The 16,893-nt window shown below is 42.0% G+C and overlaps 1 protein-coding gene across 2 annotated transcripts in view; it reads left to right on the forward strand.

Annotated features, from left to right (window-relative positions):
• The first annotated feature begins 1,853 nt into the window (after nucleotides 1-1,853).
• Nucleotides 1,854-16,893, forward strand: part of LOC118450457 (follistatin-A) — a 23,241-nt gene continuing 8,201 nt past the window's right edge. For both annotated transcript variants that reach the window (XM_035886247.2, XM_035886243.2), the window contains exons 1-4: nucleotides 1,854-3,329; nucleotides 15,330-15,518; nucleotides 15,726-15,944; nucleotides 16,677-16,893. The exon at nucleotides 16,677-16,893 is cut by the window's right edge and continues 20 nt beyond it. In XM_035886247.2, coding sequence (XP_035742140.2) covers nucleotides 3,044-3,329; nucleotides 15,330-15,518; nucleotides 15,726-15,944; nucleotides 16,677-16,893 — 911 coding nt within the window. In that variant the 5' untranslated portion in view covers nucleotides 1,854-3,043. The remainder of the gene's footprint in view (nucleotides 3,330-15,329; nucleotides 15,519-15,725; nucleotides 15,945-16,676) is intronic.

Below are 16,893 nucleotides of genomic sequence, written 5' to 3' on the forward strand. Positions count from 1 at the left end.
TTCTCGTTTCAAATGCGAACGATGATTTTCATTGACGTGCAAACGTACAGAAGTAACATAGAGGAGGTCTTAAAATGGGGAGGAATTAGATCGCACGATCTTGCGGTCTGTAGTCATTTCAACGAAATCGCGACAGGTGGTAAACATCGAGATAGTCAATACGTTTGGTGGTCGCTACTAATCGTCGAAGAATGGTTCGAAGCGAATCCAAGGTCAGTTATGGCCGGATGCAGCGGCCTAGCATCGCAGCAGGATCTTTTTTATTCGTCGGCAGTAGCGGCAGCAAGGATCCAAACGTTTGAAATGAATCGTTCGACGTTCTACCATTGACATTAATTCTTACCCTGAAAATTCCATTTCTAAAGAAGACAAGACGATCTAAAATGCATTAAGGCAAGAATTTGCACTGCTACGATATCAATTAGCGTATCTCGGACGAGATTAGAAAGGAGAGGAAGTAGGATGATAAGGAGGAAAAGGGTGGAGAGAGAAGGAGGATGAGAAGGAGAAGGAAATGAAGGATGAGGATAGGTAGGAAGGAGGATTAGGGGGAGATAGTGGGGGTAGTTTCTCAGTCAGCGAACGTAAGGGTGTGCGCTGTAAGGTGAGCGCGTAGAGTATCCATTAGCCCCTGTGGTGGGTGGTTGGGTGGTGGGTCCGGTACTGAAGCTATCGTCACGTGCCCAGGGGGCGGTACCGCTTTGTCGGGACTGCTGTACGGTATAAAAGAGAGACGTACCCGCGGTGCATCCACCAATTACGCTTACACCTTGCCGACGGCCAGCGTGGTGAACTCGCGAAAATCTTCCATGTGCATTTCCATTCTACGATATTTTTATTTTATTTTCCTTAAAATAAAAAAGTCGTTTCTTCGTTCTCTTAGTTACGCGCTTCGACTTCGTTCGATCTCATCCACCTTGGAAAGATAAAGGCAAGTATCGGATGCGATAACTACTGTCTTCTTTCAAAAATTCGAAGGGTGGTCGAAAATATATATCTATATCGGTGAATTTAATCCTTAATTCTTTCGCTGTCACAACATGATTCTACTTCTCTTTAGATAGCGAACGTATAAAGGATCGTTTTTTGTTAGTATAAGATCGCTTACGAAAGGGGGAAGACGGAGTGTAGGAAACGATGGAAAGAAGGGGAAAAGTATATACGAGTTTATGCGAAAAATTTATAAAGGATGAAAGATCTAATGATCAAGTACGTGATAATCGAGATCTGTCCGCGTGAATGAGTCGTAAAAACGTATTAAAAAAAGAAGGAAGATATCCTGATGTCCCAGCAAAGTGTAAAAGGGCAATCCTGAAAAAAGGAAGGAAGTAAGGAAGGAAGGAAGAAAGGAAGGAAGGAAGGAAGGAAGGAAGGAAGAAAGGAAGAAAAGGAAAAAAAGGAGGAGGAGGAGAAGGAGGAAGAGGAGAAAGAAGAAGAAGACGAAGAAGGCAAAGTAGCGGAGGAATAGGAGGGGAGAGGCATGCAGACTGGAGGCCGGCACACGGGCAGATAGTCTCGGCGCTGCCGCCGCCACTGCCGCCGCCGCGCTCGAAGAAGGGAAGTGGGGACACATAACAGAGAGCGCGCGGCCGCGTGTGCAAGCCGCTTTTGCAGAGCTTCGCTTGGCACACGGCGAAACGTTCCGCCTTGTGCTGCTGCTGCTGGCTGCTGCTGCTGCTGCTGCTGCTGCTACTGTCTGTTACTTCTACTATTATTGTTGTTGCTGCTGCTGGTGCTGACTGCCGTCTCCATTGTCTTCGTCGTCGTCGTCGTCGTCGCCGTCGTCGTCGCCGTCGTCGTCGTCGTCGTCGTCGTCGTCGTCGTCGTCGTCGTCGTCGTCGTCGTCGTCGTCGTCGTCGTCGTCGTCGTCGTCGTCGTCGTCGTCGTCGTCGTCGTCGTCGTCGTCGTCGTCGTCGTCGTCGTCGCCGTCGTCGTCGTCGCCGTCGTCGTCGTCGTCGTCGTCGTCGTCGTCGTCGTCGTCTGGGTTGGCCGTCATCGGTCGACAAACGATCGACTCGTCGTTCCGCTCTTTTTTCTCAGTTTGTCGGCCGGTCTCGTGCGCGCGCTCGCTTTCCCGAATATCTCCACGAATCGCATCGTCGATCTCTGATGCGCGCGCGCTCTCCTTTCGCGCGCTCTTTTCTATTAGAGAGAAAAAGAGCAAAGGAGAGAAGATGAACAAAAGAGTGAATTTCAAATCTTCTTCCTTACGTCCTAAGTCGTAAAGCATTTTAAAAGAAAAGAAAAAGAGAAAGAGAAAGGGAAAGAGAGAAAGAAAAACAAAGTTATTAGGATCGGTGCGAACGGTGCGACAAGACGAAACGAGACGAAACGAAACGAAACGAAACGAAACGAAACGAGATTAGAAGAGAAGAGAAAAGAAGAGAAAATAAAAATAAAAAAAAAAGGAAAGAAAGAAAGAGAAAAAGGAAGAAGGGATCGGTGATGTGACGCGCGTCACGTGCTCCACGTGTCGACAATGCGATGAATTCTCCAACTCTAAGATTCTTCTTCCTTTTCTTCCGCTACGTGGCGTGCGTCGATCGATGAAGGAAGTTTTTTTTCCTCTTCATCACGGAAGATTCAGAGGAAAGTTCAAAACTGGAGATCGATCTTTCTCCGATGTGCCGATCTTGCAATACTCGTCGATTCTTCGATGTTTCCGCCCAATTTTCCTCCCGCCCGTCTTTCAATCCTGCTCCGTCTTCTTCTCTTGTCTATGCGAGAAGGATGTCGAAGACGACAATACGAGAGTCGACGATAGTGACGCTCGATGAGCGACGGGAATGAATGAATCGAAGTCGTTTTTCGATCCGATCCGGTTGGCTCGAGAGTGTGATGTGACGCGGAAAACGCTCGAGACGATTCGCTCATATGACTTTCCTATAGAAAGAGGGGAGAGGGTGTTAAGAGGGAGATACTCGGTGTTAAACTCGCGTATAAATCGTCACGATCGTGTCGTTGGTGTCGATAGGCAACGGGACGCGAATCTACCAAGGAGAAAGGATAAAAAAGGCGGAAGGTAAATAAGTAGAAGAGGCAGATGAGATGTGAAGTACGAGGACAGGAGGGTGCCGCTTCCACCGCCGCCGCCGCCGCCTCCACCACCACCGCCGTCCAAGTCGAAGTCCGAGTAGAATTAGCGGAAGTCGCAAAGCCGGAGACAGGGTCGCTGGCGATCGTCGAGGCAACGAGACGTCACGACCGAAACTGGGGCGGGCCGCCTGAGATGACGGCCCTGCGACGATCCTTCGCGGCACCCGCTTACAAGAGCTCCTTCGTCCTCCTGTCCTTCCTTGGTTTGCTGCTACGGATAAACCCTACCATTGGTAAGTCCCAAATAAATTCAAGGGAATTTTCGTATTTCAAGAATTCTTCAATGAAACAACATTCGCGACTTTGTTGTTCTTTTCTTTTTTTTTTTTTTTTATAGTACATATAAGCTACTTTAACTTCCAAGTTTTTACTTCGAAGCAAATGAAGAAAAAAACGTAACATCGATATGTAATTACATCGTCCTCGGGCATTACATCGATAATAGTACTCTTTACCGAATTATTAAAACTTTTGGATTTATTAATTTCTTTCTTCGTGTTATGTGATATAATATGAAGAAAATTTTATGACAGAAGACGGACTCGCGAAATGTGATAAAGTTTTTGTAAGGATCCACGCGGAAAAAGGCATTGAGAAAGAGACGCACGTCTCCTCGATATTCTCCGACGGTATTGCGTGGTTCTCGTCTCTCTTCTACGACACACACAACATACAGTTTCATAAACTACGCTCACTATAATCGCTCGATGAATGTCATCGCGCTGATTTGTTCGCGCTTATGTAAGAACCACCTCGTTTACGATGACATTGGAAATCTGTGCGTCATCGTTCTCTTTACGAGCCACCCTATCTCGATTTTCAAGGATTATGCATCACCTTCCTCTTTCGAAGACTCTTTCAAAGCGTCTCCTTCGAAGACGCGCCAACAACGATCGAAACGGAGAAAGTCGAGTACGAGCCAACGTGCTGAGACGATCACGTCTATCATACTCGTTCAAGAAACGGCAAAATTACTGTCCAAACGATATTATTTTCAATATAATCACCGCAAGCTCGAATATAATGGGTTCGCTTGATCAAACGAATATTTGATATCTAAAAATATATTGACGTATCAAAATATTAGGTACTTCCTTATAATCTCAGATCTTTTCAATCGTATATTATAACTTGTCGATTAACGAAAATACTAAAAGGAAAAAATCTCAAGCCGTCGGTAAATTCTCTGATACTACGACGCATCAGTCTCAACAACAGTATCATTCGATTTTTATCAATTTCTCTAGCCTTTTTATATATATTATTCGAAAGAAAACATTTATAAACTAAAATCAACGCAGATCGTATAAAGTCAAAACCCTCTGGGAAACATAATCGTAAAAGTTACAATAAAGTTCTACATGTCAAATGCGTCGAAAGGGTAAAAGAAGCACGTTTTGAAATTTCCCGGAGACGTTAATGAAGTTTTAGAGTCGGTTAATATGTGTATTCTCTTTTTTTCTCTCTTTTTCTCTCTCTTTCTCTCTCTGTATCTCACTTTCTCGTGACGCGATGTGTCGCAGTTTTCCCCTTCGGCGTTTGTCGGATGCCAGACGTGGAATTAGCGCTGAATTAATTCGCACTTTATCGTCTGAGTTGCGTCTGGGCTGCGTCTGGGTAGCGACCGAGTTGCGTTTATCGTTCATTCGAAGGCGAACAACGTTGCCAACGACGACAACAACGATGACAACGACGACGACAATAACATCAACGACGAAGACGACGACAATAACAACAACAACGACGAAGACGACGACAATAATAACAACAACGACGAAGACGACAACAATAACAACGACGACGACGACGAAGAAGACAAGAAAAACGATGAGAACAACTACGACAAGGACGATCGTTTTATGCATCTCTCCGTGCGAGCAAACCTCGACGTTGACGCGACTAATTTAATTGACACGCCAGGGATAATCGAGGATACTTGTCCGACTAGATACTTTCCTTTTATATCGGAATATTCAAGGCTAAATCTCGCACGATATCAAAGATCGAAAGCAAAGATTTACTCGTCTGAAAGAGAGAAAAATCTTTAGATCGTCGGTAATAGTCGTGTCGATCGTTGTCCTTTTTCTTTTTATTATTATTTTCTTCCTCTGGGTACAGGGGTTGTTATTCGAACGATGTTGACTAGGACGCAGAAAAATTGGACTAAGGAGAGGAGGAAGGATGCTGCGAGCGAAGTAGAAGACGCAAAAGATGGTAGGAGGGGAAAAGGGAAAGAATAGGAAGAAGAGGAGAAGAAAGAGGATGAGGAGAAGAAGAAAGAGAAGGAGAAGTAGAAGGAGAAGGAGAAGAAGAAGAAGAAGGAAGGAAAGAGGAGGAAAGGAGCCGAAGAAGGTGAGGGGTGGGGGAGAAAGTCTGGTGTAATGGAGGAACCAGTTTGCGGGTCAGTGCTCCGCATCACCGAGAGGAGCTTCAGCCACCAGACGCGCACGGACGATGCCACCGAGCGAAAGGACGACGTGGTCGTCGAGGGGGAGCCAAGCCTCCTGTCCGAGAGGGAGGAGAAGAAGAGAAGAGAAGAGATAGAAAAGAGAGAGAGAGAGAGAGAGAGAGAGAGAGAGACCACAGAAGAGAAGAGAGCACCTTCGGTTCGCGAGAGCGCTCGACCGAGCAGGAGGGCCCCTCGGAGGGCCGCCTCGCGGAGACCCTCGCAAAGCCCTCCTAGGGCCGCACTTGGCTCGCGCACCTACGCCTTCGCGCATCGTACGCTTGCTTACCAACCTACCTTCCTTGAATAACAGAAAGAAAAAGAGAGAAAAAGAGAGAGAGAGAGAGAGAGAGAGAGAGAGAGAGAGAAAGAAAGAAAAAGAGAGAGAGAGGGAAACACACAACTGCGCCGCGTATACATACTTGTATAATACGTGTATCGGATTAGCGCCTCGGCTTTGTCGCCCTTAGCGAAGTGCGAGTCACATCGTAGCAAAAACAACCCGACGAGCATGGCCGAAGGCGCAGTCTGCGGTGATGGTGAGGTTGCGATAAAACACTCGAGTTATGCGCGCGCGTGCGGTTGGTTTCATATTCCAACAACGAGAGTGACTATTCGAAGAGACCGGTACGATAAAACCAATGCCGTCGTTGTACGCATTGCCATATGCCCGAGGAAATAACTCCAACGAGTATGCTTCTCGAGTATCCGCTGAATAAATTTTATACGTCCACCGAAAGGACCGCCAATGAGTATATGATTTACGGCGTAACTCGGTAGGGTTTGTTTAATTCGCTCCTTCGATAAAGCGTCTTCCTTTCTTTTTTTTCTTTCAGTTCTCTCTCTCTCTCTCTTTTTTTTTGTTTTTTTTTTCTTTTTATTATCATTATTTTTGTCTTCCTTTATATTTCTTCTATTTTTTACTATTTTTTCTAACATAATAAGCACCCTCGACGGTTATCGCGCGCGTGATTCAACCTAACACGTAGCCTCTCTTGTCACGGATGTGTCCTTCAGCGTCACGGGGTATTGATTATTTAGATGATTTTTCCTAGCGACTTTTACCGCTCGCGTGTCGTACGTTTCGGATCACTGAGCAATGTAATTCGTTACAATGCAAATATATGTAGCAACGACGAGTACCAATGCATCGTGTAGGCGGGTTAGAATGTCTGAAGTAAACGAGCTACGACAGAAGTATACCGCTCATTCGTTCATTCGACAAAAACCAGCACAATGAGTGGTGGCGAAAGCATCGAGCATTATAATAAATACGTTTTATTAACCTGCAATTATAAAAGTTTAATTATTTCTATCATCTCATAGGAACTTGTTCTAATTACTCATTCGTTTTTCAATCGTATCTAATTAATATCATTTTATCTAAACTTTTTTATATATTTTTCGATTGAAATCGATAACTATTCGATCGAGAAATAATCGATCGACAAACAAAGAGAGCCAGTCGATCATGATTTGCAACGGACTTGCAAGTCGGTGTGTGGTATATATATATATATATAAAGAGAGAGAGAGAGAGAGAAATAGTTCGACCGCTCGAAAACCATCCGCGTATACTCGAGCAACAAGTTTGGTCGATGGAAACAGAATAACCCTCCCAATACCCAATGGACTTTCTAAGGTTACTCGATCGCGAATGGAGAGACGACCGACGACAACAACAACAGCGACAAAGGCAGCAGGAGGGTAAAGAGAACGAAGAAGACGACGAAGGGATCGCCTTCGAAACGACGAGACAGAACGAAGAGAGAAGATGTAGGAGAAGAAGAAGAAGAAGAAGAAGAAGAAGAGAAGAAGAAGAAGAAGAAGAGAAGAAGAAGAAGAAGAAGAGAAGAAGAAGAAAAAGGAAAAGAAAAGTGGGAGCGAAAAGTGGAGGGAGGTACAGTCAGAGAGAAAGAGAGAGACAGAGAGAGACAAAGAGAGACAAAGAGAGAAAGTGAGAGAGAGAGAAAAGAGAGAAGCTTGTGGTTTTGGTCAACCGGTCGGTTCGCCGTCCGCAGGGACAATCTCCGGGCCTTGATGACTAACCGCGTGGTTGTCGTCTTGTACCGGCAAGAAACTTGCCTCCCTCTTGTGGCACGTCGCGAATGCCTCCAACCTGGAGATGCTCCCCTTCGAACGAGCACCGATCTTTTTACCACCTGCTGTCGAGCCATCTCTAACCACGCATCCTACACCCCCTTCTCCTCTGTCTTTTGCCTTTCCTCACAAATCGTTTATATTCTTTGTCTCTCATTTTCTCTCAATCTGATACATTGTCACGTTATAAAAATCTTGCGTATCTTATCACCTTTTTTTCTCTCTTCTCGACGAATCATGATCGTTAAAATGATTATTATGAATCGATAATTGTTAAGAAAATCATTTCGATAAATTCGTTGACCGTACGGCGAACAATATACATAAGTACAATAATGGGGTTACCTGTCCTTGACGAAGGCACAAAGAGATAATAGCATCTTACACCAGTTTGAGTCTTGATCTGAGAAAATCAACGAAGGGTGACGACGAGAGGAAGGTCTCTGTGTTAGAGTTCTCCAAGATCATTCACGTTCTACGACTTTCGCGAAATCTTTAACAACGATTCTCACGGAATTTCTTAGAAGATGGATAAAGATGGGAACGAGAGAAGCAGCTGTAACCTTGTGTAAAGTAGACTTTTTATAGTGTTTCGTGGTTCATATCATCATCTCGAGCACGGCTCGGCGAGTTTGCTCTTTTACGAGGAGAAAGGAAAGACCGCAACACGTTGCTCTAACATTCCGTTTGAGAAAATCGCGTTTCCTGGAAATCGGTTTCGTGCAACTAATATTCTAATGCTTTTCTTACCGGACGTTAACTTTTATAACAGGGCATACTATCGCCAAGTACTCTTGCGAAGAAAAATTCATTAAGGAGAAGAGAGTACGAAGAGAATCTACGAAAGTCACGGCACTGAAAGGGAGAGAGAAGAAGAGAGAGAGAGAGAGAGAGAGAGAGAGAAATAGTGTGTGTGAACGAGGAGGACGAGGAGGAGAAGAGCATGAGGTACGGATAGGCAGTTTAATCGGCAGCTTGTATCTTGCATACCGACGTGCCTGCAAGAGCCTAGAGGCTAGAGCCTAGAGTCTCGAGAGTCTAGACCCATAAGTCTCCGTTGATTTTTCTTCGCCGTTCGCATTATCCTCGTGTTTACGATAAAGCGGTCGGACGAGAAGACGCAGGTGCTCAACCAAGTGTGACTCGATACTTCCTCCGGAAATACTTTTTGTTTTCGCTTTCGGTTCCTACATTGGACAAGACTTAACAATTAGCTGAGTCTTTGTATCTATGACATTAATGTTCTTGTCTTCATTCTTTTGATATTAAAACCAAATCATTTCATTTCAATCATAACACATAAGATTATTCATTTTTTTTTTTATTTGTGGCTTGTTTAACACATACATATGCAATAGTACGTTTCGTATATGGTTAGATAGATCATCTAACCGCAATGTTGGATTTTAAGCTATCGAAACACATTCTCAAGATCAATTAACTTAATGTCTGGCTTTAAAATGGAAAAAGTCATCGAGATCTTTCGAGGTTACGATATTAACACTGGTTATCGAAGTCGATTAAAAATCTTCTCTTTCGACATCGTCTGTAACGTAAAGAAAAGAAATCATTGTCTTTAAAATGTACGTTTCTAAATCGTCCACATGTTTGGAATCCGACATTAGGTACCACCGAAACGATCCTAATAAATGTTTCATCGGAATCTTTGAAGAAGGAGAAGGAGAAGGAAAAGGAGAAGAAGAAGAAGAAGAAGAAAACGCGTAAAGCCTTCTAAAAGGGAAGGTATCGCCGTGTTTAGCATTTAATCATCGGCTCGTCGCCACCGGTGCTTCGTGCGATATACTCGTACGCTCAATGAACAAATCTAAACGTGCCTTTAACATCCTTTTCTGCCATATCTAACATACGACTGACTCGGGCATATTCCTTGAACGAGAATCGTGAAAGTATTTTGATATGCATATTAAGATCGAGAGAGATTATCCTTTTTCTTTCTTTCTTTTTCTTTCTTTCTTTTTCTTTCTTTCTTTTTCTTTTTTTTTCTTTTCTTTTTCTTCTTTGCCAACAATCACTTTGTAAAATCAATTTCCAAATTCGGCGATTTTCTCTAATATCTCGATAACTTTCCAATGTATCCCCTTCCCTAACCTTTCTTGCTTTCTATCGCTAATCAAATTTATGATACGAGAAAATGGTAATCGTATGGGCGTAAGGTAAGACATAGTTGAGAACCTTCTTCCCGCTCGACGCCATCTCCTTTAAACGACCCTAAAGCGGTTGTTTCGCACGTAGATATGTACCTTCATGAATCGCGATAACGAATGGTTCGACCTTGACAATCGTTTCTCTCGAGCATTCGAAACACGTGGGCGTCATACGTTTAAACGTCAACCCTGGAGATGGATATCCTTATGCATTTCAAAGGATCTTCGCCATTCTCCCTTGAAAATATTTCGCCGAGTAACTAAGTTATCTATTATGCGAAAACATTGTGGAACAAGGAACTGCACTACCCTTTGCTAGTTCTTTTATGAAATCTTTGCTGTAAGACTAAGCAATGAATTCGAATAGGGAAAAGCAAACGAAATACAGCAAAGCTTTCGATGTGAGCGAACGTTTAGACGAGTAAGAAGTATGCTTAGCCGTTCTTCGTTCGTTCTGTTCTCTTTTTCTCTCCCTCCTCTCTCTCTGTCTCTCTCTATCTCTCTCTCTCTCTCTCTCTCTCTCTCTCTCTCTCTCTCTCTCTCTCTCTCTTTCTCTATCTATCTACCTTTCTTTCTCTCTCGGCTACGGAAAAGATATAGTAGCCAAGTAGCCAACAGAAAGAGGCTGGAGAGTAAAGGGTGCGTGTACGAGAGTCAGGAGTGGGGATGACGGAGCGAGGGGGAGGATGGAGGAGGAAGAAGGGCGTAACTGGGCCAAACGGTGGCTGTGTCGCGGTCTAGACACGCCGCGTGGCTGGGAATTAATGCTTCGCCTTTGCCAGACTTTCCTTTTCGCTCCGTAACAAGGTATATAGTTCCGTCGCGTTCGCCACGCTACTACAACCGTTCTCTTCCTTCCTACGTGTGACGCTCGAGTTGCTCTCCGAACTAGATACAGGAACTACCTTCCTTAAAAATCTCTCTTTCTAACGTTGAATTAAAATGAAAAAAAAAAAGAAAAAAATGAAGTTTAAGAAAAAAAAATTAATATGAACGTACAGAATTAATCGATAAGGTTACAAGTTTTTATATAGAACGAATATTCTAAAATTAATAATAAATCGTCTCTATATACTCATCATACACGTATTCGTGTTGTTTCTCTTTATAAGTTCTACATCGTAAAGATTTGACAAGGTTGATACGTTAAGTACCATCATGCTCATCGAAACGATAACGAATCATGTTATAATTCACAATTTACTTTTTTCCAAAAGAAAGGGATAATTGTCAAACTTTTATTACGTCGTAAATCCGTATAAGGGCTTCACTACTTGAGGGATATCCCCCGGTCGATGGGTACATTTTATGGATTTCAAGTGGAATGACGAAAAGTTGGGTTAATGAGTCAACGACGCGTAAAACCGATACTTTGTATCGTTAGGTATATAGGCATTGCGAGTTATTACATGGATTTTCTTCCAGATTTGCCGACGTTATTTTTTTTTCCTTTTTTATTTTTACAAGTTCACCAGTATCTCAAGTATCGGTGGCGTACCGATCGTATTGTGATCGATCATATCGATTATTACATAAGGTACTTGTGGCAAACAAGGCTTGGCGGCCGTAACAAGACGCCGATAATTTCTCTTACGAGCAACGGTCTCATTTATCGTAGTGCACACGATACTAATAGGAAATTTTATAGTCCACCTTTTGAATTAGATAGACGTTTAAAAAGAAGACGGATTTCAAAATAAAAAAAAATAAATAAAAAGAAATAAAAATAAATAAAAACTAATAAAAAAATAAAGAAAGACAAAACACAAAAGATTTGCTTTCTCGATCGAAAGACTTACGACGTTTTAAAGAAAACTAGTAAGATCATAATTCGTCGGAGTTAAAAAAGAGAGAGAAAAAAAGAGGGGAAAGAAAAAAGGAAAATAAGAAAACTTTCGTAAATGAAAAAGAAAAAAAAGCGTTCAGCTTGCATCGAAAGCGAAAAGATTCCTTGGAACGTCAACGAGGAGATTTCGAAATATCGCGATCGAAGGCGCGTAGGCGAAGACGAATGTATGATGGAATTGATTCTTGCGCAAAAGAAGAATCCTTGAAAGATTCTTCGAGATGATGGCGGTTCCTCAGCGTTGCTCTCAAAATTAATAAACGTCCGAGAGTGAATCTCTTCTCTCTTGATGGTTCTGGTATATACAATAGTATAAGATCATTGTGAACGGTGCTTTAATCTTGCGCAACCGGCTAAGCTAACTGTTAAACTTTAAACGCTGTGTGATCGTGCGTGAATCACCACGTGCGTTGGCATAATTTACGAGCTTCTCTCGATGCTGCAAAGAGAACAAACGAGGGTGGACGAACCTTTTTCTTCCTTCCTGTCTTCAACTCGGTCATCGGAATCTTTTTTTTTCTTTTCCGAACAATTAAATCATCTACTCGACTTTTTGATTTTTCTGCTATATTCTAACGATGAGAAGTCATTCTATATCGATAAAATGAATCTTTTGAAACTTTAAAAAAAAACTATTTAAAATTGTACATACAAATATCTTCACAATTTAAGCAACGTTGTACCATAAAAAGCTAGTTTATGTATTTTTTTTTTATTTTATTTTCTTTTTTTTCTTTTTTATTGTTTCTTTTTTTTCTTTTTTTTTTTTTTTTATATAAAACAGGGATCATCGCCAAGAAGAAGAAGAAGAAGATCCGGAACGTTTATAAACGTTCATGCGACGCACATCGCGTCCTAACATAAGCCAGACAGTTGTGTTTACAATACCGTGTCTGGAAAAAGTAATAGGCTTCGATCTATGCCCGCGGCAAGTGGCCAAGCAACTAGTCGCTTCTATAATAGCTCAACGCTATAAATTTATATCGTGCATATCGTTTTATTTCCATTAATAGAGTTACGATTATCTTTAACGTAATTAAGTTATCGTTATAGTCCAATGATCTTTTTCTAGCTTCGTTATACTTATTTCAAATAGAAAAATTTGAAAATCGAGCAAGAGAGAAAATGGATGGATGGATGGACGACGGGCACGTCTCTCTTTCGTTTCGCTTCGACGAATGCAAAAATAGTTTAGCCAGTTGGTTTTCGACCGTGCGAAAAGATTCTCGTGATGCGTTAAGAGAGGTCAGTAGCAAAAACGGGCGTCGAGCCAGCAAACTCGCTCCCGTTTTATATTCGTTCTCTGGCATTCTATTGCCACCGTTAAAACTAACGCACGCGAGGTAACTCGAACGTTCTTCTTTTTCTTTTCTCTCTCTCTCTCTCTCCTTTTTTATCATTATTAATACCTCCATCGAAGAAAAAAAGAAAAAAAAAGAAAAGATTTCTTTCGTGTAATAAAACAAACATCCTTTCCGGTTTTAATAACCCAAACATCGTAAGAAGGATCATCGTAGATAGGATCGAAGAGGGAAATCTATTCTGAATTCCGATCGTATTCATAGGAGGGGGTTGTTTTGAAGAACAGAAACGGAGGAAGAATCGCAGAATGATCGAGAACCGATCGCGTGCTAAACCAATCGCTCGATCGTGACTCGATCGGTACCGAGAAACGAATAACCGCTCTTGCTCGATTCTCGAGCAGAGAGAGAGAGAGAGAGAGAGAGTTAGAGAGAGAGAACGACTCTTATCCCGAAGGCAGATTGAGCGAGAGGGAGTTATATATCGAAAAAGAAAAGTAAAAAAAGACGAGAAAGAAAGATAGATAGATAGAGAGAGAAAGAGAGAAAGAAATAGAGAGAGAGAGAGAGAGAGAGAGAGAAAGAGAGAGACAGAAGAGTCACGGACAACGTTACGTGCATTTTGCCAAGCAGAAAGCCGGCTTTGGCGAACCACATCGAGACTCTCGTTCTCTTTCGCTCTCTTTCGTACTCTTGGAACGTTGCTTTCCGATTGCATTATCGCACGGTGATTAATCGCCGCCCGAGGTGTTCCATTGTCTTTCAGGGACGTCGCGGCGCTCTGACTTCTCTTTTCTCCGCCGGCATCTCGCGGCTTTTTCAGGAAGGTTCGAAAGGAACAACGAACGCAAACAGGCCCTATTCGAACGGATGAACCCACTCGTGTCATGTAACTTCGTCTTTGAGATTACCGGAAGTTGAAACGTTAACATTTCGATTACTATCGCCGTGTTTCCTTTCTGAAATACTTTTCTATTGTTCCTTTCAATTCCAATCAATTAACTCGTTGAAATTCTCGAACAATCGATTAACGTCCACGAGAAGGATAATACGAGTGAATTGCATTGATCTAAGCGAATGATGCAAATGAATCATTCATGGATCTTCGAATGATCTTCGTGATCATCATATTGAAATATAAGAAAACTTTCAAACATCTTTTTAATACTTATATGAAACGTGTCGTGTCGTGACATAACCATTTCGATTACTATTGTTGCTCCTTCTTCGACCTATTTTTTTTCTATTGTTCAATTCAAATTAATTAACCCATTGAAATAGTCGACCGATCGATTAACATCTACGAAAAAGGTCATACGAATGAACTATGTATTGATCCGAACGAAGTAAGCAATTGATGGTTTATTTCTCAATGATCTTTCTGAAATATAGGAAAACTTTCGAACATCTTTCTGGATACTTTCTGTTGACCATACATAGACTAAAAATATAAAACATCGATATTACCAACACGGTACGATCTCGTAAGAATGTCATGAATGTCCCGACGCGTTTATGTACATCGGGAATAGGAATCTTTAAAGACTACTCTCTCTCAAGAGTTCAGTAAACAATGTCGTCTGTTCCGAACTTGTGATTAGAATATTGCAAGACGTCCGTGTATGCTACTCGCGCAAAAAAGAAAAATACTCAGCTTAGCAATGAAAAATCTTGTTTGTCTACTTCTCTCGAAATATTATGCTCGTAACTTATCGTTGAATTAAAGTTTTTTTTATCAAATGGAAAAAAAAACAAGGAAAAAATGGCATTGTGTGACAAGAAATATTGAGAAAGGGAGCGGAGCAAGATATACATTATTTTTGTTACTAACCAATACTATAATAGTGAAAGAAGGCGAGAAAAGACCTCGTTCTACTTTTTCATAGATTCTAACAAGAATATTAGCAAGTAAATGGTCGGTGAAACATGTAAATCTCTATTGAATGCGAACGAATGAATTGCTCAGAGAAAATTATGAGAGTTCTGTGTATGAACTTTGAACCATAGAAAGTAATGCAAAATCCTTCGTGCCAATATAACTTGAACTAAACAGTGCCTTTACTCTACGAGATTATTATCTATCTAGTTTATTAACACATTGACTAGTACACAATTTTTCAGACTTTATTTAAACCGTTTGTAAGATTTCTTTTTTGACACATTTACAAGACTAATACGTATACTTTCTAATAACAGTAAAATCTAATACAAAATCTCCAGGATCTTTTTATGTAAAAATTGTTATGAAAAAATATTAGATGAATATATCAATTTATGAAAGAACATTTCGACATGCAACATGTTGCAAAAATAAAACAAAATTAAAAATTCTTTCTTAAAAGATATTACATACGATGGTCGTTGATTTATTACAGGTGGTATCTGTTGGTCATCGATCAGCAATGGCCGCTGCAAGGAATTATTGTCTCAAGGTGTCACGAGAGAAGACTGTTGCGCGTCGAATGCGGCTGCAGCAACGGCTTACTCGGATGAAGATTTGGACAGTGGAAGTCTTTTCTTTTGGAGAGTTCTCGGAGGTGGCGTTCAATGTCGACCTTGCAGAGGTAAAAAACAAAAAAAAAACAAAAAAAGAAAGAAATAAAGAAAGAAAGAAAATTAACTTAAAATTCCAAATCGGAAAGTTTTAATAGGACAAAGAGTGGAAGAATGGTCTCTAAAAGGTAGAGAGAAAGAGAGAGAGAGAGAGAGAGAGAGAGAGAGAAAGAGAGAGAGAGAGAGAAAAGAAAAGGGTACGTATCGTTTGTTCGCAGAGAGTTGCGCGGAAGTGAAATGCGAGGAAGGGAAAAAGTGCGTAGTGCGGAGGGGAAGGCCTCGATGCGTCTGTAGCCCCGAATGTAAAGCACCAAGAGGGGGTGGCCCAGTCTGTGGAACGGACGGAAGGAGTTATAAGAGCTTGTGCAGGCTCAAGAAGCGAGCTTGTAAGAAGGGGAGCCACGAGCTTGCCGTTGCCTACACCGGCCACTGCCAAAGTGAGTATGTATAAACCGAGACATTTTTTTAAAGTGATTATATAGTACGATAATTCTTTTAGCAGCATGATTAATAACAGTACGAGTTCGATCGATTTCAAATATGATTAAGTTAAATAAAAAAAAAAAAAAATAAAAAAAGAGATAAAAAAAATAATAAACGTCATACTAAAGGATAGGACCACTTTCACTTTTATATCGCTTCTGTAAATTGAGATAATTTATTCGTGATAAAAAGTATAGTTGAAAATGGTCGATGATATACAGAGAAAAAAATAATAACGATAGAATGAAAAAAAGAATAAATGGAAAAATAAATGCGGCAGGTATATCGGGTTAGACGCTCGAGGGGTTGCACCGCGTAGGAAGGCGTAAAACGGCAAACGGTTTCGACGAAACGGAGCGTCGCAAATTACATAAGCCTCGAAGCCCGGTAAGATCAATGATTCCGAAAGGGATAATCGGCTAACGTCGTCGAGGCGTCGTAGCCTTCCGGCTCGTTATATTCACCTGCATTGAGGCGCAGACTCTGTAATCCATTTTTCTCGGGGTAATCATCGACAACTTGACTGAGTAAAGAGAAAATTCTAGGAAGAGTGAAGTAGAATAGAACTTTAAATAACGATAGATTAAAAAATATGCAAAGTAGAAACTGTAACGGAAAATGCGATACGTCTAGGACGACACGGGCGGTTTACGACCGTGCGTAATAACGTGTAAAGTGTCGAGCAGGTTCGTGCGCACGGGTCCGGTGCGGCCAAGGTCGGAGCTGCCTGCTGGACCAGAACCTAAGTCCTCACTGCGTGAGGTGCGCCCGCAGGTGCCCGCAAGCACCCTCGCACCAGCTCGCAGCCGCGCGCCCCGTTTGCGGGGCCGACGGAAACACCTACAAGAGTGCCTGCCACCTGCGACTCGCCGCCTGCCGCGCGGGTCGCGCCATTCCGGTCGC

Source organism: Vespa mandarinia, chromosome 1 (genome assembly GCF_050613455.1).
Source record: "Vespa mandarinia isolate Hongniang chromosome 1, ASM5061345v1, whole genome shotgun sequence".
Lineage (NCBI taxonomy): Eukaryota > Metazoa > Arthropoda > Insecta > Hymenoptera > Vespidae > Vespa > Vespa mandarinia.